Raw genomic sequence first — 24852 nt, forward strand, 5'->3', positions numbered from 1 at the left:
TCTCCACATAGAACTTAACTCTCCTCTACTATGTATGGTGTTCATAGGTTTTCACAGAGATATGGGATAAGTCATGGGGACAACATTGGGGAAATGAAGAGAAGATACTTTAATTCCACATTCCCCAGCCATTCATGATGACCTCTCACAATTCTACTGTCTGTTGCTGACAGTGAAGTGAAAGAACATTCCTTGGAACCGAATATTTCTATCCTGGGACTGTTCCCTCAGAGAAGAGCTAAGCTCCCATCATGAGGAATGGGAATTACATCTATTCACTGACAGACATGAGTGCAGCCTCTGCCCTATTTAACAGATTAATCCTTTTAATTGGTGACAATATTTATGTCATCTAAGTCTGTGAACTGACCTTCCCATAAGGCAAGCCAACTTCAGTTCTAGCTTAGGACAGAAAGGGAACTTTGGGAGCCATCCATAGTGTTTTGGCTTCCATGCCCAGAAATTCAAATCTAAAACTGCACTGGAAACACCAAAAATTGATGGATTTAGAAAATAATATACTAGAAACAGGCCTTGAAAAGTCCCATTTTTTTAATTAAAAATTTGTCTTCAACATTAATGAGCTGTTCTAGGACATTGTTTCCCACCTTTGGCACTGTTGACATTTTGGTCCAGATAATTCTTTGCTGTGGAGGGTGGTGTTGTGTACTGTAGGATGTTTAACAGCATCCCTGGGCTCTACCCCGTAGGTGCCATTAGCACTCCCCTTGCATCGTGACAACTAAACATGTCACCAGACATTGCTAGTTGTCCGCTGGGGAAGGGGCAAAATCGTTTTCAGTTGAGAGCCACTGGTCTAGAGCTTTGATCACTCTGAAGATGGAATTATAGAGAGAACACCTGTGAATAGGCAAAATCAGTTTCTGTTGAGCTCTAGTAATGAAGTATTTAAAAACTATTATATACTATTATTAAAAGACCCTTTGTTTTAAAAATAATCTTAAGGAAAAAAGTAATCATTGCTAAAGGGAGTGGTAAATTCTCCACAAAATGAATTTTAAAAATTACTTTTCATAGTAAATAAGTAAAATGATTGTCATGTATTGCTAAATTTCTACTCTGTATTGATGTAAATAGAACAAATTAAGTGGACATAAGAATAATTAAAACCTTATTACTCATAATGTATTTTAAAAGCAAAATGTATTTTAAACAAAATGCATTAAAAAATGTACTCTTTTGTTTTTTAAGATAATAAAAAAGAAAATCAGGAGTAATGAATTTAGGAATGATGGTTTCACATCCATTTAGAAATGCCCAGAGATTAAAGCAGTATAATCTGTGTTCTGCTTTTTGGGTAAGAAGTGACTGGGTTACATATCTGTCTATACTTTGCAAGATTGATCAGTTTCTCACTTTTAAAACGTATTTTAGGAAGAATGGAACAAATAACAGAGTTTTAAAATGTATTTTAGGAAGAATGGAACAAATAACAGAGTCCAACAACATGTTGAATAGACTTGTATTTTAACTTTTCCATTGCAAGTTTCCACTAGTGTTGTATAAAACTGGATAGAAGTTATCACATGCAATAATCACTTAAAGACATTAGATGCTTCTTCTAAAGCTATCCTACTTTTCAAATCAGAATTATATTTCTGTTTGTAAGGGAAAAAATAGGTAGACAGAGAGATGAGGGTTTTTTTTCCCCCATCTGTTTATTTCTCATGGCATACTTCATTTTTATTTCCTGAAGGAGAAAGAAACAATCAAAGTTAATAATGTCATTTTGCCATTTCTGAAAGTAACTAATATTTATGTGTGCCTCAAATGTAAAGTTATTTGAAATTCTACAGAGATTCTACCAATAGCAATTTGAAAAGTGAATTATACAAAACTCAGACCATTGGCTTTTCTCTCTTTGTATCAGAACTAAACATACAAAGAGTCTTTAATGTATCCATATTTATAGGCATTGTTTTACTCTTCAGACCAAAGAGTTATCATGTACTTACAGTCACCTGCTGTCTTCAAACTAAGTCATAGCCTAAGCCAAAAATGAGATGATTGAGTTATTTTTATGTATTTATACATAACATCTCATAAACTCCCTCTGGGTTTTTCTTTTTCTCCCAATTTATTGTCATGAAAACATGTTTAGGGCAAAATAGAGTTCTGACATGATGTGCTGTTATGGGAAAGAATATAATTTAAGGAGTTTTCAGTTTATTTCATAAAAATAATTCCTTATATTCTTTAGATTCCTTGTATTCTTTAGATTCAGAGGTATATTGGATGTGTTTAATTTAATGACATTCTGTTTAATTTAATGACATTCTTCTATTGCCCTTTTTAAATCTCAGCACTGTTTTCGATAGTCGAGGCTTTCGGTGCTGCATGTCTTTAAGAATGTACTGTCCATATTCCTCATTGATATTAATTAATTGAATGTGGCCATTTCATAAGCATTATACACATGATGTCATATGGATGTGTAGAAGTATCCTTGCCTTTCCCATCTATGAAATGTGGTGTTTCTTTGCTGTCAAAGTTCCCATTTCTGTTATATCCCAAACAGGAACTTTTCATAGTGGGGAATACAGCTCTTCTGGCTGTGATAATGAAATACCCATTTTTTTCCTTTTAATTACAATGTTTCTGTTTGGACATTTTCCAGTTACACACTTGACCACTTATTGATCTCCCACATTCTATGAAGTAGTTTGAAACAATGAAATGATTGTTTTTGGCAGTGTGAGGGTCAGGGATGGGGAAGTAAGTGACCCAGAGGTTAAGTGGGTTTCCTCACCTAAGCCAGTGAACCCTTAGAGTCTAATTATTTGGAAGCCAAGGAATACATGGACTCAGGATTCCCACCTGATTGTTTCAGTTTACAACCCGGAAAACGTAGGCTTTGTTTATAGCTGTGCTCTTCAGTGCTGTTGAGAAATGAAGCTCTATGGTCTGTGCTGTCCAGTGGGGCACCCACTATCCTCATGGGGCTATTTAAACTTAAATACAGGAAAATGTTTACTTCCCCAGTTATACCAGCTGCGTTTACAGTGGTCAGTTATTAGTGCAGATAAAGAATATTTGTATCCTGCAGAAAGTTTTATTGGATAGTGCCGGAGGATTCTTGTCCTAGACCGTGATAAACTGTTTAGGGGACTATCTTCTCTTGGAAAATTCTTGTGAATAAGTGAAATGTTGAAAGTGGATTTGTGTTTTCTCTTTTCTTTTTGTGTCCTGTAACTGTGTGCTGAAGGCACAGGAAACTCACAGGGCGCCCTCAGAAGTCTCTACCAGGCTTGCTATAAACTACAGGCCACAGCAGCCCTGCTTGTGTCTCTTTTACAAATCAGTTTCCTGGTAGCACATCCTCCCTACAATTTTTTTTCTCTCTCTTAAATGGTTGGAAATCTGTTCTAGTTGACTGTTAGAGGCCTGATTGGTTTGGGAGTTTGATAAAAAGAAGTCACAGCATTTAGGGATTTCCTCCTTACCACATCATCTCCCCAACTTAATGGGTATATGCTCAGGTTAAATATCATTACCAGGGGCTTCCCTGGTGGCGCAGTGGTTGATAGTCCGCCTGCCGATGCAGGGGACACGGGTTCGTGCCCCAGTCTGGGAAGATCCCACATGCCGCGGAGCAGCTGGGCCCGTGAGCCATGGCCACTGAGCCTGCGCGTCCAGAGCCTGTGCTCCACAACGGGAGAGGCCACAACAGTGAGAGGCCCGCGTACCGCAAAAAAAAAAAAAAAAAATCATTACCATATTGTTGCTTCTAAGGTGTCTAGAATTGAAAGTATAGGGTTATTTTAGGACAGAAAGAAGCAAGATGTATAGGGATAAATAATATCTAGTGAAAGCAGTATTTTTTAAAGTTCTTATGGAGATTTTTTGGAAAAAAACTTAGTTATTTCCCTTTCTCTCCCTCTTCTCAGAATAATGATTTGATTCTTTAACTTTCTCCTAGACTGACCAATGTAATTTTTAAAAATAACTTTTAAGATTACAAACTCGTGGATTTTAATATGATGTGTTCCATTTCATTGCAGTTATTATTCTTTTTGCCACTCAGATTTTCCTACATTTGACTGATGTAGGAGCCAAGCTTCATCACCTTGGCTCTTTTTGGATATAACCTGGTAGTTCCTGAAAGCCTCCTTGCTTCCTGGTATGGCAAGATGTTCCATGCTCGTTTTGCACATTTCCTGCAAAAAACCTACAATCACTCATTTCTCTAAGGGACTTGTAGGATATCTTTTTAAGAAGAAAAGCCTTTTTTTTCTCTTATGTTAACATGATCTACAGAAACACCAACAATACAGAAAGCTGAAAAAAATCCTTAAACATTCATATCAGTTTGAATATAAATATACTTATTATAGAAGAGGGTTCCAATGTTAAATTGAAGATAAAGAGTTAGGTGTCAGCTAATCAGATCACTTGAAGCAATAATATAAGACTCAGGGCAAGTGTATTTTTCTTGTTTCATTTCAGATTAGATTGCACACACTGGCCCTCTGAGCTGTTAGTTTCTCTAACCACACATGTACATAAATAGAAAAGTAGATATTGAGCTGATTGGAAATCAACAAAATTATTGTTAACATCTTTGTGCTGTGAGCAATAAGAAACCAGAGAGTTTTAAATATTTTTTATTTTTAGCTCATCTAGGTGGTTGTTTTATCTGCCAGTCCCAGTTAATAAAAGACATAAAGGGCAAGGTATGTAAAAATCACGGAGTTAGCCCCTGCTGAGGGCTGTTGCACAACTGCAGAATAATTTGTGATGTAAGCTAAACCATGGTACTTTTAGTATCTCCAAACCCCCTTCCTTGCCCTTTTCATTGCAGTGTGCTTGGCTACCCTTTCTTTAGGGTAGGAAACTACTTATAACATTGTAGTTTGGAAACTACAGGGAACTACTTATAACATTCATTCATCCTCATTCTTTTCTTTTTTCTTTTTCCTTTTTTTTAAAAAAACATTTGTTATTTATTTATTTGGCTGCACCGGGTCTTGGTTGCGGCACACGGGATCTTCATTGCAGAGTGCGGCATCTTTAGTTATGGCATCTGGGTTTTTTTTTTTTTTTTTCCTTAGTTGCAGCATGTGGGCTCTTTTACTTGCGGCATGCAGGCTCTTAGTTGTGGGATCTAGTTCCCCGACCAGGGATCGAACCCGGGCCCCCTGCATTCAGAGTGCAGAGTCTTAACTGCTGGACCACATTATTTTCACTGAAAATGTTTTCTTAAAAATCTACTGCCCATTGTTGTTCCAAAATTCAAATTCCACCTTACTAATACACAAGCCAGCGTTTTCCTTTTGGCAAAGTTCCTATGTAATAAACAAGATACAGAGTGGAGACTGGCCAGAATGAACATCTAGAATTGGTTTTATCTTCACACCTCTGATCTCCTTTTGTCATATCTTGGCCAAGGGCATAGCCCATTTAAGTAAAAATAGGTATGTTCACACCTGCATTCATTTCTAGATCCTAGCACTGTTTCAAGTCAGAGGTAACATTTGTAGGTTCATTTGAAAGAACTTAGTCTTCTTATGGCACTTCAGTTGAGAAGGGGGAGAGCCAAATCACCTCTTTGCTGAGAGAGCATTTCATACATCTCCATCTCTGTGATTGCATCGAGTCATTATGTAGCAGTTGGCTCTGATACGCTTGCACAGACACAAATTGAGTCTGACAGGACTGATGTCTCCTGGACTTTGCTGTCATTTGAAATGCTGGCATGAGGGTGGGAGCGGTGAAAGGGGGAGAGGGAGAGAGCTGATTCCTTTAGCACTTCTTCTATGAAGTTTGGAGAATTCTAACATTTGATAGCTGTGAACTGCTTGATAAGTTGTTTTCCAGATGAGATTGATAACGATAGCTGATTTGGAGCAGCTGGCTAGCTTTTGGTTTCAAGTGCATGCATTTCAATGTACAATTTGCTTCTTCATGCCACCCACAAATCTGTTCAAAAGGAAAAAAAGGCTATCTAGTGGAACGGTAATTAGAATGATCATACCCCTTCCTTTTAGTTTTATCTTTCCTGCGTTCACACCATTCATTCATAGTAATGAAAAAGATAATATCTTTTTAAAAAAATTTTTATTCTCATGCTCAAGCTTAGTTTCAAAAAAGACACACTATAGTATCTGCCTTAACAATACTTCTTAAACTGCAAGTTATTTTAAGTTTTTAGGTTATTTCTGGATGTCTCTAGTATTTTGTGTCACGAATTTTATGTGTTTCAGATATTCCTATATGCAAAACTTAAAGGTATACTGTTTCATTGGCAAACAAATTCTGATTGTCATTCTCAAGTTCTTCTCACAATGACAGAGGAAGCAGTAACATTAAATATGCCCTTTCTTTCTCTCTTTATTAAGAGCCTATTCTGTATAAAATGTTGTACTAGATTTATTGAAGGTTCTGTAGGAACTATCATTTATCACCCGAAGAGCCATACTTCAAATTGTTGCTTGGAGCCAGTCAGTCATCACTTCCATTCTTTTCCATTCCCACCAGGACCACCATCACTCTTATGGTCTGTGTTACTTCTTACCTGTGACTCTTGATAATAGTGTTCTGTAAATCATCCCACATTCAGCTATCAGTTAATCTTTTCAAAGCTTCATTCTATATTGTCCTTCTGCTCCAAAACATTAAATAGCTCCCTTTATGGTTTGCTGAAAAAAAGGCTGGTGGGCTTAGGTTGGCATCCAAGGCTCTCCATGACCTATTATTTTTTTTAAGCCTGAGCCAGTTTTTTTTTTTTAATATACTGCAATTTTATTTCAATCGCACAAACAAAGTTAGCATGTAGGAAATTTAAATGAAACAGTACGGTAAAAATAGCAGAGAGCCAAAAACTCTAATAAGGAAGTATACCTAAAGCATGCGACATTTTCTTTTGCCTCATCTTCTTGTGATTTCCTAATGGATCCATCACACCAACCCAGTAGTCTCATTGTGGACCCTGGACCAGCTCCATCAGCATCACTCAGAAACTTGTTAGAAATGCAAGTTCTTGGACCCCCAGCACAGACCTACTGAATCACAAACTCTGGTGGGTGTGTGCCCAGTTACAAGCCTTCCTGGTGGTTCTGATGCATATAGATATTTGGGAAGCCCTGCTTCAGGCCAACCAGGCAATTCACCTTTGCCAGAGTTCCCTTTTCACTGCCCTGCCTTTGTATAGAATTCCTGGAATGCCTTTCCTTTCTTTTGGTAAAATTCTGCCTGTACTCCACGGCCCAGTTGGAGACTCTGCTTTTTCTATGATGTCATTCTTGATCCTGAATTTCATGGCATTATTTGGCTTTCCTTCCTGGCACTAAACTCGTATTAACTTGTCCTAGTCATCCAATGTGCCTGTCTTATTTTCCCTCCTAAACTGGAAAGTCACAGAGGATGGACTCTGATGTCTTGCACGCAGTAGGCTCTCTAAAAACAGGCTGTGGCTTATTGATTTTACATAGAAAATTGAGAAAACTAAGCCATTACCCAGGAGGCATATAGAAATCCTGTAAGTCAAAGTGGCTTTTGCTAGCTATTGTTTTGACTTATGGAAGCCAAACTAGACCCAAATGTGATGTGTCTTTAGGGAAGAAGCCAAATGTGCTGGTGTAAAAAATTCTAACCTCTACTGTTTAGCTGGAGAAGTTGAATTAGCACTGTCATTTCACCTGGTGCCAGGAAAGCAACTTCCATTATTCTGCCAATAATAGACTTTTATCCTGCATGGTGGAGCTTCTCTTAAATCTTACTTGTAGCATTGATGGACTTTCTTCCACTTATGTAGTCATGTAATATTTCATAAGAAGTGACAGGTTCTTCTCATAGAACGTTACCCAAAAGGTAGCATGAGCAGAGAGTGAAATTCAGAGGGGTTGGCTTCAGGGTGGCCTGAACATGGGAACAAGATCAGCCTGGGGAGTCCCATTTCACAAACCAGGTTGTTTGCTTCCTAACCCAAAGGTGTCATGGTTACAATTTATGGTGTATCAACAGTGTTTTGCATCTCTCGTGGTGGTTGTGATGGAACAAGGGGAGAAGAGTGAGAGTCTAAGTGTCTTTGTGTTTTCTTCCCTTTCTTTTCTTTACCTCTCCCTTCACAGGCTCTGAAAGTGTTCCAGCTGAAATTTCAGATCGGTCCGGCTCGCTGCGGCTTCTGCGGCAGTGATTCCAAGCTGCCAGTGTGTGCTGGTGCCGAGCTGCAGGATGGTGCACGTAGCCAGGCCGCTGCTGCTGCTCCTTGCCTTCTTCCTCCACGCGGATGCTGAGAGTAAGCCATTCTCCCCTTCTCTAGGGGGCTATAATGAGTGGTTTTGTTTGCAGTTGGCACCATGCTCAGGGCCTCTGAATATGTTTCCTTTGGAAGTAGACCCTGAGACACTGTGGGATCCTCCTTGGCTACCAGCCAGCCTTTCAAAGAGATTATTGACATGACTTGCTTACCATTTCCTCTCTGTCTTAATGCCCTTTTTCTTGTGCATCTAACTGTTCCTACTGTTTTGCCTTTCTTTCTTTTTTTTTTTTTCTTTTTTTGATACTCTTAGCAGCCCAGTAGCAAAAGGTATTATGAGACCAATGATACAACGCAAACTGGGATTAACCAGTCGGTGGTGCCAATAAGTAAATATTGCTCAGACCCATTAGACATTTCTTTAGTTTTGTGGATACTTCTATGTTTAGAAAAATGTGCAATGTCACATTGAGCCCAATTAAACTTCCAAGCCCTTGTAGCTGTCACAGCAGCTGTTCTAATGTACCGTTTCCGACAGCTGTCGTGGAGTACAGTATTCAAACAAATCAAGCAGAACTGACAACTTTGTGGCTGGATGAGGGTGTGGAAGTGTGAGGAGATTTCTGTGGAGTACAGACCCCAAAGTTTGGATTATAGGACTCCATTTGTGAAACTGAGATTGTGGTCAATTAGCTTGCCAATTAATGAGAAGATCACATCTCCTTCATAATTAGGAAATCATTAGGCCTACCTTGTTTACATACGTTTCTTTTCCCATCTGTCCTTTGGATTTTTTGGAAGAGGCAGTACTGGAAAAAGACATGTCTCTGGCTTGTAGTTACCAACATGTCTGGTCGCCGGTAGTGGTTTAACTCATATGAGAGTCAGCCATTCTCTTCGGGAGTCCCCTTGGTGCTATTAAAATGTGTAACATCTGCAGTCATTAACTTTTCCCTCCACTGACTATTGCAGTGAGATTAAATTTGATTCATGTTAAAGATGTTTCAAAGACAAGGATCCCGTGTCATGTTGGTCCTTACCTGTTAATTGCATTTCAACAAGAATTTCCTCAAGAGCAGCCAATTTCTTTGTTTAAATAGGGCTCTCTTTTTTAAAGAGAGCTTTCCAGGAGTGAAGGGAATACTGTTAATAATAGGATACATATGGAACATGCATGTTTTAAGCACAACATTTTCTGGTTAATAATGTATATAGTCTCCTAATTAGCACTTGGGAGTGTTGGTTTAAGGTGAAGCCAAGGAATTTCGAGTACAATGCCAGCAAATAATTAACTGGGAAAAGACCCAAATGAAAGATGCTTGTGTTAAAAGCCGTTTATGTCAAAATGTATTTTAAAGTTGAAATCTAAATTTAGTGTTTTAAAGAAATCAGGCATATGGCTTTATTTTTCAGTTTTGGCTGCAGTGAAAAAGTAAGTTGTTTTACAATTGTTAGCTTTCGGTGAAAGCATATTAAGGCTGTGGGACCTGACTTTAATATCAGATCTCAGTTAGGGATTTTCTTAAAGTTATTAGACCTAATTATCATATATTCATGAAGTTATCCTTCCAGATGAGTAAGCATATTCTTTTACTGAGAAGCTTTGCTTTTGTTTAATTCTCTGGTGGAAAGTGGCAGACAGATATCAAGCATTGAGGAACAAGTACTTTTAAAATTTTAAATTATGTGTATTTAAAAAAATAAATTTATTTATTTTATTTTTATTTATTTTTGGCTGCTTTGGGTCTTCGTTGCTGCATGCGGGCTTTCTCTAGTTGCGGTGAGCGGGGGCTACTCTTCGTTGCAGTGCGCGGGCTTCTCAGTGCGGTGGCTTCTCTTGTTGCAGAGCATGGGCTCTAGGTGCGTGGGCTTCAGTAGTTATGGTGTGAAGGCTCAGTAGTTGTGGCGCATGGGCTTAGTTGCTCTGTGGCATGTGGGATCTTCCCGGACCAGGGCTCGAACCCGTGTCCCCTGCATTGGCAGGTGGATTCTTAACCACTGTGCCACCAGGGAAGCCCTAAAATTTTAAATTATGTTTTCAAAACAGTCTAGACTATAAATGATCATCACCTGCTCCTCCTCTTGCTCGTCCCCTTCTCTTTCTTTCTCTTCTACTCTTCCATCCATTTCTTATCCAATAGAGTCTTAAGCAAGAAATAACAAAGGCCTGAGTGAATTAGCGATTGTTAGTTAAATTAAGATATTTACCATGTTATATATTTACATGATAGCAGTTTTCAACCTCAAGATGTAACCTGGAAAAGAATCCATTCTCTCTCACTTTTCCCTTCACAGCTGCAAAGAGGGAGAGGCTTCTTCTTTGCCAAATTAATTTTGTTTGGTTTTGCCCTATCTCCTCAACCTTACTTTAGTATATTTTCCCTTTAACAGGTTCATTTGGCATTGCTGAATAGCATATGTAACCTGAGCGTTCCTGGGGAAAGAGGAAAAATTAGCCATATTTTTTTAGGTACATTTTAAAAGAAGAAAGAACATCCCTTAGTAATCTACTGGAGGATATTCATGGTACATGAAAGCACATGGTAGAGTCTGAGATATAATTTTAGCCACTAAGAATGTTTAAAGAACAATTGATGAAATAGGATTTAGATTGTAACCCATTAAATTGTGCCATTAACTTCTCTTAAAACCCTGAAAAAAATCAAGATACAAGTAGCACTGAAGAAAAATTTGATTTCTCCACCATCATAGAAAGATGATATTTCTCAGGCTTGTATCAGCTGGGTCACTGATTTGTTTCCCTACACTTTCATTAGCACATCTAGCCATATATTTTTTTTTTCTTTTACCTAACTGTATTTTGTATTCATACAAGGGATCAGGAATTATGTTTCAGACTTTAATAGTAGCTTGTCAGAGCCACTCAAGAACAATGGGAATAATTTTTTTTTTAATGTTGCTCTCTTTTGAAGAAGAGAATGATATGCAGGTGGGGAGTGGAAAGAAGCCACTCTAGGGTGCCATGTTAACTTAGTGTGTTCAGCTCGCTGCCTTTTGAAACGATTAACTCTGCAGAGCTGAGGAGTGAGGCTTATAATCCGCTGTGTGGAACACCATAGAAAAGTGCTGGTGTGATGTCGCATTAGGTAGAAGAGCTCTCATGAACCTTGGTTCAAACCCAGGTTGAAAAATTGTGATAATATCCCTTTAGCAGAAAATTATAGTCTTTGCCATTGCCCACTTAAAGTGCCCTACTGATCTCCACTATTATTTCAAAAGGCTAGATGTGTGCAAGGATCCTATTTCTTTTTATTCCTAAGTCTGGAGTGCTCGAAATGATGTCGCTCATTGCTTCTTGAATGCACATACACATGGTAGAGCTGTGGTCCGGGGGAGGAGTCAAGTGTGACTTCAGTTTGAACACTAGGAGTTGCCCTTCCTCGTGCCAAGCTAACCAGTTTTCCATAGTGGTTTGACTGAGGTCAGTTCAGTGATGCTGTGCATGCAAATTCTAGATGAATTTAGATTGTATTATATTAATGTAATCCTGGGGTAAATATTTTTCTTTTCTTTTCTTTTTTTTTTTCGGTATGCGGGTCTCTCACTGTTGTGGGCTCTCCCGTTGCGGAGCACAGGCTCCAGACGCGCAGGCTCAGCGGCTATGGCTCACAGGCCCAGCCACTCTGCGGCATGTGGGATCCTCCCGGACTGGGGCACGAACCCATGTCCCCTGCATCGGCAGGCGGACTCTCAACCACTGTGCCACCAGGGAAGCCCAATATTTTTCTTTTGACTGAGTTTTCTTAATAGTTTCTGGTAATTTTATGTAGCTTTAGTTTGCTATTTACCAGTCCTTTTTCTTTTTTCTTTCTTTTTTTTTTTTTTTAAACTAAATACAGGCCAAGAATCTGCTGTTAGTACATTCTTTTATCAAACTGGTTTCACTATGATGAAATCACTTACATTCTAGACCTGAATTTATGCTTTTTGGCCACTGTCATTGGACCTGAGTGTTTACTGGATCTTCATTATAAACACAGCTCTTGATAGTTGAATTCCTAAAATGGTTTAGTTCATCCTTTTTCTGTTGCTTTTTGCCATTTTTCTGTCTCAGATGGTGAACACACCCTCATTTTCCATCCTTATTGTTAAGGAACCTTGCTGTAGTCCCCATCTACTCACTATATTTCTGCCCTATGTGAAAGCAGTTAGGTTTCTTTTATTCCCCCTCTGGTAGTATATCACTCTATCCAATGGAACTTCTTTATTTCTTTGGCATTAGAGAAGAGACTGACATCAATGTTGTAAGTTAACCATTTTTTCCTTACTTGTTTTCTGGTGGGCAGCATAGGGTAATGGTTAATAAAGTAAGCTCTGAAACCGGAGTCTGGTTTTAAATTCTGGCTGTCTTTTTGTAATCGGGAGCATGATGCCTCATGCTCTTTCTCTGAGTTTTCCTATCTTAAAAATATGGGTGATGAGTGATGATGGTGTTGGTATAGTGTAGGGCCTACTCTTGCGTTTTATGAGGAATAAATGAGTTAATGTAAAACACAGATCAGCAGATAACACATGGTAGATATTTAATAAATGTTATCTATCATTATTCAAAAACATTCAGCCAACATTTTTATTGAGTACTTGTGTTTAGGTACTGTGCTGAAATTATTTAATTTGATACAGATCATCAAAATTTGGACAGTTGATAAACCATATTTTCCTGCAGCGTGTTAAAGTCCCCAGCTTGCTTCCCTATAAAAAGTTCTATACATAGGAGATTCTTATAAACTCTTGTCCCAGGAATTAAACTGAAGATCAAGAGGGAATAATATGAAGCATATCTGCTTTTTCAAGCTTAGGAAATAGCCAATTTAAAATTAATTTTGCTTGGGTCTAATGGATAATGGAAAGTGTTTCCATCTTCCTGTTTTGTTGCTTCCTGTAGTGAATTTTCTTGAGCTGCTCTGAGGGAGGAGCTATAGATATTTACTGGAAGCACATACAGAAACACGTGGGACACTGGTCCGGAAGGCTGGAGAGGGAGGTAAGCATGGTAAGGAAGAAAGTGAGTGGCTTTTGCTATGGCCAGAAATTATTCTTCAGAAAACAAAATTAAAGAAAAGGAAAATGATTAGATAGAAGGTCAGGGCCAATGATTCCTTTTGCATTCTGCCGAAATCACTTCCAAGAAGCAGCCTGTCAAGAAGTTAGACCTCCAAAATGAAGTTAGGAATGGAAAGACTGTCTTTCTTATGTCATCAAAATGCCTTCCTCCCAGTAGACAGGGCCATTTCACAGTGAGAACATTCATAGATCATCAAAAATGTCCTTTAGGTTTTTTTTTTTTAAGATTACGGATGTTTAGGTATGTGTGATGTATGTATTCATGTATGTATGTACATACTTAGATCACAGACCATTCAATCAACTTTTTAAAAGGTAAATTGCTTGGGATGATGAAAATGAAATGTTCTAAAATTAGATTGGGGTGATGGTACTAATTGGGTATAAACACACTAAATACCATTGAATTGGACACTTTAAATGGGTGATCTGTATGTGTGTGAATCATATTCCAATAAAGCTATTTAAAAATGAAAAGGTAAACTGCTGCTTAAGCCAGCTCTCTGGTTAGATTCTCTTTGGTATATGTCACCTGAATGAAAAGTGTTCTGGTTCCTTCAGGCCAGTTAGAATAGATGTGCTCATTCAGGAGAGCAGGAAGAAAGCCAGTTCATTTTTCCATGCTCATGCCTTCCTTGTTTTCCTTTTCTCTGAATTTACAGAGGTGTGGCAAAATAAAAACCTTACTGCTCCCTCCTCCTTCCTCCCCTCACTTTAAAGTAGTTAAATTAGCAGAGTCCAGCTGTCTACAGCAAGAAAAATATTCCAGCTATTTTACTGATCCTTTGGTCTCATTGTAGAGTTTTCTGTAGCTTTCTGAATTAATTGCTCCCAGCAGAGCTGTACCTATCTAGTAAGGTTAAGAATATGTCACATAATCAACAAATGTGTACACTTCAAAGCATTTTATTGTGTGTGGAGGGACTTGCTTTTTCTAAGAAAAACCAAAGTATGATAGATTTGTTATCTCTGGTCTCTGTTTGCGATGAGGGCCCTAGGCTTGAAGGATAGAACAATATCTGAAATATTTGTGAATTACTTCTTGTTATTGCTAATAGCCTGGTGATATTTGATTATACTGTTCTATGATTTCCTTATTTCTTTCCCATCGTATTCTTAGTTTCTTTAATTTTCCTGATGTAGCTGCTATTTACCTGATTCATTACAAGTAAGTTTGATTTGTTTGGGAGCCCGCACTCTTCTTCCCATGTTGTGCTGCTTCAGTAAATTCAGAAAACCCCAACCAGTGTCCAACTTGAAATAAAGAATCAAAGAGAAAAGTACTAGTGATTGAGTGGAAACCAATTCTCTTGCTTATAATTTTGCTTTTTCTCTTTTCCTCAGTTTGCTTTAGATTTATTTATTCGTTTGTGAAACCAGTAACCAGTATGTGTGTGTGTGTGTGTGTGTGTGTGTGTGTGTGTGTGTGTGTGATCATGTGTCCCTGCTACACGGAAAGCTTTGTGCATAATGGTAGGGATATAAAGATTTTAAAAAGTGTGGTCCCACACCAGCTTGTAATCTACTTTCAGAATTCATAGCTCACTTTTCAGAACTCTCTCAAGCAATATTCTCAGATTTTATCTCCAGGCAGGAAGTAGCGCTTAAGAATATGGACTTGTACCAATGTTCAGATCCTGCCTCTGCAGTATAGGTGTTCTGACTATGTGCAAGTTACAAATCTCTATGTGCCTCTCATCTGTAAAATGAAGATGGAAAATGGCACACAGTTGATATGGTTATCATAAGGATTAGAGAACTTGCAAAGCATTTTGAATAATAGGATTAAATATTCACTAAATGTTAGTTGCTCTTTTGCTTTTTTCTCATCAACTTGCATCATTTCCAAATTAGAAGCATCCATGTTTAGATCTCTGTGGACATTGATGATCCCATTAACTTTATGATTTGAGCAATATCTTTTATAAAATGTAAATATGTATCATTATATATGGAATTATGCCTCCAAAGGGCATTGACTGATTGACACATTTGTGTATTTAATACTCCCTCTAATAAGTGTTTATTGGACACATTTCCTGTGTCAAGCATTGAGGTAACTACTGGATATACAATGGTGAGATAAAGAGATATGATCCCTGCCCCTAGAGGGCTTAAACTCTAGTGGGATAGACAAATATTTAACATTAATCTCAAAACATTCATACTTTCTGTGATAAATGTTTTGAGGGAAGAGAATAGGGAGGTTAGTGTCTCAACTATTCAGAAGAGCAATAAAAAGCATTATGAAGGAGCAATTTATTTCTTGTTTATTGTGAAATAATTTTAGACTTGAAAGAAGTAAAAATTGTACAGGAATTTCCCAAGTACCTTTCACCCATATTTCCCTAGTAATGATATATTATGTAATAACATTACATTATCAACATCAGGAAATCAATATTAGTACGATACTATTAACTACAGATTTTACTAGCTTTTACATCAATATATTTTTGTAAAGGTGTAGTTCTGTTAAGTTAGATCACATGTATACCTCTGAGGGAATGATTTTTGAGCTAGCACCTGATGGATGAATAGACATTAACTAAACTACATCTGAAAGAGCTGTTAAGGTTCAAGAAAGAACATGCTCTTATACCACAAGACAGGATAACCTAGTGTATTCTGGTGACTGAAAGAATGGATGTGACTGGATCGCAGATTCTGAGAAGGAGGAAGTAATCAAATAAGGATAGACAAGTAAGCAGGACCATCTAATGCAAGGCTTTAGAACTTGTCAAGATCTTGGTTTTTATTCTAAGGACAACTGGGGGAGTGACAGAAAGAGATGTAGAAAAACATCTGTGTGGTAGCAGGGTAGAGAAATCCTCTGAAGCCAGGCCAGCCAGAGTGTCCTTGAGATCTTTTAAGAGTCTAGTTGAATGTTAAGGAAAAGATGGGGAATAGGGGAGAAGAGTGGTGGAGGTTAGGAGGGCCAGACTGCCTTGAAACTTAAGAAATAATGTTAGTTGACTTTTATTGAGCTACAGTCTCCTAAAACCTAAACCACCTACAGATTATTATAATTCTGAGTGAAAGAGAAAGCCAAGCTAATGAGGGACATGTAATTCTTTATTTTTAACATGTCATTATTTTTTTTCCAGAAGTATATCACTGCTCATTCTTATGATTTCTCTTTTTGTTTGTTCAGGTAATTTTTAAAAACTTACCTTTATGTTAATATATTTGTAAAAAGAAATACTGTGGAATCCAGAATCAGTTTTAAAATGTGAATGAAGTTTAAAACCTTACTAGAATGGATATTTCAATTTAGTTTCTGTTCTCCAATGAAAGTTTTAAATTCACTCTACAATGTGTGATGGATTTTGCATAATCACAGCATAGTGTTGTGATAATTGTTTTATACTACATTTATTCAATGAGACATTAAAATACACTAAGTACTTATATCTTCAGATTAAAAATAGCACACAATACATTACTTTTGAGCTATAAGCACAGAAAGTATAACAAGCCAATTAAACTTAATACATTCTAGTAGTTTTCTTTTCTTTCTTTGTTGTTGTTTTTGCTATATTCAAGTTGCTTATAAAGGAGTGAGAGAAAAATAAATTGCTGTTGTTTGTTTACCATTAATAGGGCAGACCTTAAGTCCTGCTTTTTGCCCATTGACCAGATCACTGGAACTCTCTGTATTATTTATGCAGCATGGGATTTTTAAATGTTTTTTACCGAAAGACAGATCTTTTTGGTAATGACAAACGTGTTAAAAAAAATAAAAACCCGCTTTTTCTCAATACACCTTTAAAGATTTTTTGATTGTTTTATGTCTGGTCAAGTTTTTTAAGAACCTCATTTTAATTGGTAACAAAAGTTTACCACTTGATTTTTCAAAAAAGTTAACAAACTGCAACCACCTGTTAATAAAGGTGTTAATATTATAAAAAAAAGAGCAGGGAAGGCATTCATTGCTTTCAGCTGTAGTGATTTCAGGTTGATACAAACACCTCTTTAATGTCCATATGTATCCTTTAAAAGTAAATTTAAATCACAACATTTAATTTAAAAGTAATATTTTTTTTTCATTCAGTAAATGCCTACTGTGTGCCCCAAACAAGCCAGATCCTGATTCGTGTTACCACAGAATTTCCATTCTAGTTGGAGTGGAGCTGGGCGGGGAGGGAAGAAACATGCAGCAAGACAAGGTTATGGACAAAAGATAAATGAACAGTGTGGCTTTGATAGTTAGGAATGCTGCAGAGGTAATAAAACAGGATGATGTTCTGTGAGAGTACGGGGGGGATGTTAGGGGAGGGGACAGGGCATTCCTTCATTTTATATCAAGGAAGGTGTTGCTTAGTGAAACCCAACACTTAAGCTGAGTGATGGGACAGCACCAGCCATGAAGAAGTGGAGTTCAGCGCATCCAGGTGGATAGAACAGTGGTTCACAAAAGCCTTGAGGAAAGAAGACTAGTGTGTTCAAAGGACAAAGTAAGGCCTAGGAGACTGAAGCACAGTGAGTGGGAAGACATAGCTAAGAGAGCAGGAAGGGGCTAGACCATGTGGCCCTGTGGGCCTCGGAAGGAGTTAGATTGCTCAGCCAGTATGTAGGGAAACATATATTCTTGGGATATCTACCTATGAAACTTGAATTGGGCACCACTCTCCTCTACTGGGACAAAATAAATATTTCTTTCTCAAATAGTTCTTTGAAGGGTTGTTACAATCTCTGATCAGGTTATAAATTCATTTTCTAAACTGCTTGACTGAAATTTCCTTTGTACCATCCAATATAGACTTTGAACACTAAAGGCTTTGGTTAACAAAAGCAAAAATATCTGCTTTTAGCTCTTTAGCCAGTTTTGCTTTTCTTTTAAAGTAGATGATATTTCTACATTGGCAACATATAATTAAGTCTACACTTCATTTAATCAGTATCCGTAGCTGGAGAGGCCTAAGGAAGGTACAAATGAAAAGCAGAGTTGTAACTGGAAGGTGATGACCAACATACATTTGTAGAGAAGAAGGGAGCTTGAATAGGGCTTTCCTCTGTATGCTTCCATTTAGTCAAGATTATAGCAATAGGATTCCTAAGTGATTCCTATGTGGAAAGTATATCCTCTATATGAAATAATTTTAATAAACTCTTTCCCAGTAAATCTCTTTTATTTGGAGGAAAAACTATTGCTTATGTGATTTAACATATTTGGACTTAGTTTTAAGCCTAGTGGGGTTGTAAGGTAATAAATAACATAAGGATTATTAAACCATAACTTAAATGTTTTCTCTAAAATAGTACATGGGGTTAGCCACCAGATTTGGCTTAAATTCTTCTGACTCTTTGGGGATGCTTATAGCTCTTACAAGTTGCTTTGAGATTCAAGTGAAATCCTATATGTAAAGTGCTGTGAGTGCCTGATGCATGGCAGGTATTCAATAAAGGTTCATCTTTATCCCACTGTATTAACCATAATGCCTGAGGTATATGTAGAAATCAGTTATCTAGCATTTTCTCCTATTGAGATGATTTTCGGTTCAAGGAATGAAGCAATATATACCTTTGAGCAGCAATAAACAAAACATAACAAAAAAGCATCCATATCATAGATTACTATTATAACTTACAGGCTGAACTTAGTGAAATCTCTCCTTACTATGTTTATGCCATCAGTGTAGCCCAGGGTTTGTCAAGCTTAATGCTATTGACATTTTGGGCTGGGTAATTCTTTGTGTTCTATGGGGACTGCCCTGAGTTTTGTAGGACGTGTAGGAACATCCCTGGCTTATACCCAGTAACACTCTAGCCCCCAGTTGTGACAACCAAAATGTCTTCAGACATTGCTAAATGTCCCCTGGGAGGCAAAGGCACCCGTGGTTAAGAACACTAACAATGTGTAAGCTCTGGTACAGAATGCTGGTACAGAGATTAGAAGAGGGAGATTCTGCCCTTCTAACAAAAGGGGGAAATTTTCTCAGAAATACGATAGGCCTTTCCTAAGTTCTTAAAATCAGCTATGCAAATTGATAAAGCTAAATCATATTTCTGTTTAATATCTGTATAACCAGAAACAGATTTCCTAATTTCTTTATGTCTCAGTTTTGTTGTCTGGCATGGTAATTGTAGGGTTGATATAAAGATTAACTATCTTTTTTTTTTTTTTTACTGGAGTGTAATTGCTTTACAGTTATGTTACACTTGTGTTAGTTTCTGCTGTACAATGAATTGCTTTACAATTATGTTACAATTGTGTTAGTTTCTGCTGTACAATGAAGTGAATCAGCTAGATGTATACATGTATCCCCTCCATGTCCAATGACAGACGCATGGATAAAGAAGATGTGGTACATATATACAATGGAATATTACTCAGCCATAAAAAGGATAGTTCAAACTGGGTCATTTGTAGAGACATGGATGGACCTAGAGTCTGTCACACAGAGTGAAGTAAGTCAGAAAGAGGAAAACAAATATCCTATATTAACTCATATATGTGGAATCTAGAAAAATGGTACAGATGAACCTACTTCCAGGGCAGGGATAGAGACACAGACGTAGAGAACGGACATGTGGACACAGGGGAAGATTAACTATTAACCAATGTAAGGTGCTTAGAAGTATGCCTCACACATAGTAAGCACTAAATAAACCTTAGCCATTGTTATTATATAAACACACATAGTAAGTGCTAAATAAATCTTAGCCATTGTTATTATATCAACAATGTATTTAATAGTATATTAATTTTAATATATTATTTTAAATTTTATTTTACTTTATTTTAGCAATAAAATCCAATTTTATCTCATAGCAATGATCATGATAATACCTTCTCCCGTATAATTTTTAAACATTTTATATCTTTAATCTAACTTGTTCCTGAATACTCTAGGAGTAGGGAGGATACATTTTATCATCTGCACTTGTCAGATAAAAGAAACCAAGGGTCAGAGCAGATGACCTGCCTGGAGCAAAAAGGTGAGTAGGTGATGGAGAAGGCCCTAGAACTCAGCTCTTGACTCCTTGTCAAGGGAAGAGGCAGAACAGTTTAAAAGAGCAGGCACACGAGCTCAAAATGCATAGTGGCCAGAAACCTGGACAAAGGGCCAAAGCGATGCCACCACCATGGCAGGTGCCAGAGGTCCATTTCCATTGTAGTTGTGCTGGAACTTCATTAATAGCAGAGTGAGGCTTCAGAATCACAGAAGAAAGATTATACCATATCCACAGTTTATACATTGTGTAAGAATTAGAGAAGCATTGAATGACTTTTAGAAAGGCTTTTGTCGTGTTTCAATTAAAAAAAAAAAGAAAATACTATCAATTTGTAAATTTTTGCATTCTGTGCAACTAGTGTTTTATTATAAAATGATTTTCATATTTCATTAGGCTGCCTTCTTGCTCTTATCCACCAGTTTGATTTGAAATTGTCAGCAGTAAGGTCTGCCTGCAGGATTTTATCACCATAATCATGATGTGACCATCAGTCCTCTTAGTCATATTCTGGTAGATTGGAAATCACAGCCAAACTATTTTATAGCTCCTCTCAAGGTGGAGTCGGATTCTCCTCCCCTTGAATTTGGGCTGGTTCCTTGAGGTGCTTTGACCAATGGAATGCTGCTGAAGTGATGCTGCACTTGTCCTAGGCCTAATCTTTAGACGTCTGGGAGCTTCTACTTCAACTCTGTGGCACCTGGAGTCATCATAGAAAGGTGCCCAGCTGTCTTGCTGGAGGGACCCTGTGGAGAGAAAGAAATGCCCAGACAGCTCACGCATTTTGTAGCCTTCCAGGTGAAGTGCCCGATATGTGAATGAAGCCATCTTGGCTTCCCAGCCGGAGCCCAGCCTCCTGATGATGGCAAGTCATGGGAGTGACCTGAAGTGAGAAGAGGAGAGCTGCCCAGTTGAGGCCTGCAAGGCAGAATCCTGTGCAGAGAAATGTTTGCCTTAAGCAAGTTTTGAGGTGGTGTGAAACACAGCAGTAGATAACTGGAACGCATGGTGATTATTGTCATCAAAACGAAGCACCTACCAGCTTGAGAGCCACCTTGGATCTGTCGTTGCTTTATTCCTTCTTCTCTTCTGGCTCTGTACCACAGATGACATTCTAGATAACAAGCATTTAAAGGCAGTCCTTGCTTGGGTAGATGAACAGGTTGATATACAGCAGTTAAAGCCCTACCTAGTGCTAAAATTCTGAAATCTTTCTACATTTTGCATGCCTTTCAACCAGAGGTTGGCAAATGACTTTTGTAAAGGACCATATAGTAGACATTTTTGACTTTGTGAGCCACACAGTCTCTGTAACAACTCTCCAACTCTGAGTTATAATAAGAAGACAGCCACAGACAACACATAAACACTTGGGAGTGGTGATGTTCCAATAAAACTTCATTTACAAACCCTTACAACGAGCCAGCTTTGGGCTGAGTGTCATGGCTTGATGACCCCTACTTTTGACCTTACTCACAAGTTCTCCCCAGATAGTGGGGAATGGCGAATGTTTATAAGCAGAAGACCTTGTTTTAACCTGGTGAGATTAGTTAGGGGAAAGAGACACATTTGATTAGCCTCTTTTAGCACGGTGCTTTATTAGTCATGTTTATTGGGGGCAGATTAATTAGAATAAATAAGTTCAAGGGGCACATCTCTTGATAAACAGAGAAGTTTAATAGCACTTAACCTTTAACATTTATGTGGAAGAAGCTTTGCATGTTACTGTGCTTTACGTCTTTGGGGGGTGCTTCAGGTACTTGGCTGTTAGTGCCACTTCAAGTTGCAAACTCCTGACAAATGAATAATTTATTAGCTGTGGGATAGTTTTCATTGCACCGTGGGCCTGGCATTTGGAGCTATGAACATCTTAAATATGGAGGAGAAAAAAGTGCTGGGAAGTGTTACGTTTGATGGGAATGTTGTAACAGGGTCTGTAAAGAAACAGGTTTGTAATCATGGGTATTGAAGTCTGATATTGGTTTCATAAAGGCAAGCAAAAGCAGAAACGTCATGGTGAATTTGATCACATCATGGGTACTTCTGGTATAGATGTCCTCCGTACCATCTCAGTGCTCATAAATCAAAAGCAAAATAAAACTCTACCAAGAAAGCACCATTGATCCAGCAGCAATGCTCATAAATAACGCTTATGGATCCACGATGTCACCAAATGGAAAGGCCTTCACTGGTCATGAAGAGGGGGCAGTTTGCAATTGCTTGCAGTTGGAATCCCTGACTCACATGGGAAGATTTAAATTACCAACTATTGCCAGTTTGTCCTGGCAGCTAGTAGAAGGCACAAGTTTCTGAAAAAGTAGGAAGGGCATAACTACATTCTCATAAGGATGGATGTTGTTTAGAGTTGAATGAAGAAGGAGGACTAATTAGATTAAACAAAAATCTTGGCTGAATACGAAGGATGATGAGTAATAGTTAAGTCTATTCGACTATGGAGTAAAATCTCAAGGGAAAGGATGAGAGGCCCACCGCATGAATCATTGGAGCTGAGTGGCAGAAACCACCGTGGAGAACTACTGTTTCTGAAATAATCAAGACTACATCAGCAAAGAGATATAAAAAGATCATTTAACAATTGCAAAACACGTAATTCTTTTTGCATTTTAATTGTACTGATTTGGAATGAGAGATGGAAACAGGAAGGATATTATGATAATTATAATAAAACAATTGCTTGTATTCTGGGATCTCTTTTCTCTACAGAGTTTGCAGTTTACCAAATGGATCTGACGCCACTGTTGGGCAGGGAATAAATTGGCTCACCTCCCTTTGGTGTATTTACTCAGGCCACTAGGCTCCTCTTTGTGGCCTAAGAGAAGCTTTCACACATTACGCACAGTCACCAACATTCTGCTTAGCTCAGGAAGTGCTTTCTGTTTTCCCACCTTTGCTAGTATTCTCTCCTTCTCGCTTTCTGACCGCATAGCTTTGCTATTCCACATCTTACCTACTCTTCCAGCTCCATCTTTTCTGCCATCTCCATCCACTCTTATTTAGACCCAACTGTGTCCCAGGTACTTATAGGTAACAAGAAGACTGAGCTAAGTCACTTCTCTCAGAATAGTGGGAGAGGCAATAAAGAGATAGTTACAGCGTAGGGAGGTATGTGCATTAGTAGACGTGTGTATGCATAAGGTTACTGTTGAATTTGTAGGGAACCTGAAGAGGGTTGATGGTGACAGAAACATACCGGAGGGCACTAAGGCAAAGCTAAGGAGCTTAGAGCTTGCCTGGTAGATCAGTGATTCTCAACCGGATGATACTTCGGAATCACTTGGGGATGAAATATAGCTGTCTCGGCTGCACACTGAGCATTTAAATCAAAATATATGAAAGTAAGGATCAAGCATAGGTGTTTTTTTTTTTTTTTTTTTTTGCGGTACGCGGGCCTCCCACTGCTGTGGCCTCTCCCGCCGTGGAGCACAGGCTCCGGACGCGCAGGCCCAGCGGCCACGGCCCACGGGCCCAGCCGCCACGCGGCACGCGGGATCCTCCCCGACCGGGGCACAAACCCGCATCCCCTGCATTGGCAGGCGGACACCCAACCACTGTGCCACCAGGGAAGCCCAAGCATAGGTGTTTTTAAAACATGGCCCTTAGTTAGTTCTCAAACCCAGCCCAGCATTACCACCTAATAAGGGAAGCAATGAAAAATTTTAAACTGGGAAACGATGTGGTCCAACTTGCATTTTTGATATATCACTGATAGTTGGGTAGAGGATGAACTTGAGGGTGAGTTGCTCTAAAAGCAAGTAGGATGAGGGTCATGATGGTCTGAAGTGTGGCTGTGGTTATATGGTAAAGAAAGGCCAGATACAAAAGTTTTTTAAGAGGATTAAAAACTTGCAGGAATTGGTGATGGATTGAACTTGGTAAGTACTGAATGAGTCATACAGGAACAGCTAGAGGGGAGAAGTAGCCAGAAGAGTAGATACTTCTTTGTGTATTTCTCTTCTACCCATCCCTTCTCTGCCAGTACATCTCATGCACTTCATTATGGGTTTTGTGTCTCTACTAACAGTTATCATAGTTGCCATACATCACTTTGAGACAGACTTAATAGACAAATTCTAATTTTAGCTTGTCTAAAATTCTCACATTCCGTGCCCCGGGGGGCAAGTGTATTTACTCATTTCAGATCCTGCCTCCGTGCCCTTGTCCCAAAACTGGACCTTGAATACAGCCAGGGGTAGCAAATTCCATGCCCATAGTGACCAGTCAAGTAAAATTCATTATTGAAGCAGCAGTTCAGCTCTTTGAAAAGTTTGTGCTGGATTTCATGAGAGAAACAGCGACCCAGCCTCTTCTTACCATTCGGGAATGCATGTCCAGGATTTTCTGATTTTCCTAGAGAAGCTTGAAGTCCAGATTTATAGGTGAAATATCCCTAATTTTCACATATTTACTTGAATTAAAAATCATTAAGCAACAGTAACACTGAGGCCAAAGGAAAAACACCTTTGGGATTGATCTGGTGTGGGACCACAGGTTTTCAGTCTCTGTGTAGAGTCTCTGTAGAAGTTTGTAAATTTGAAATGAATAAAATTTCTCAATCCCAACGGTTTCCATCC

At 38.4% G+C, this 24852-nt stretch overlaps 1 protein-coding gene across 10 annotated transcripts in view; it reads left to right on the forward strand.

The window, feature by feature from the left end:
* Positions 1–8181: 8181 nt before the first annotated feature.
* PTPRD (protein tyrosine phosphatase receptor type D) overlaps positions 8182–24852 on the forward strand; it is a gene marked incomplete at both ends in the record, with an annotated part of 413617 nt that continues 396946 nt past the window's right edge. For 5 of the 10 annotated variants that reach the window (XM_079706279.1, XM_079706285.1, XM_079706286.1 and 2 more), the window contains one exon: positions 8182–8257. In XM_079706279.1, coding sequence (XP_079562405.1) covers positions 8194–8257 — 64 coding nt within the window. The remainder of the gene's footprint in view (positions 8258–24852) is intronic. The other 5 variants (XM_079706278.1, XM_079706280.1, XM_079706283.1 and 2 more) reach the window with 1 other exon arrangement.

Source organism: Hyperoodon ampullatus, assembly GCF_949752795.1.
Source record: "Hyperoodon ampullatus genome assembly, chromosome: 6".
NCBI lineage: Eukaryota > Metazoa > Chordata > Mammalia > Artiodactyla > Ziphiidae > Hyperoodon > Hyperoodon ampullatus.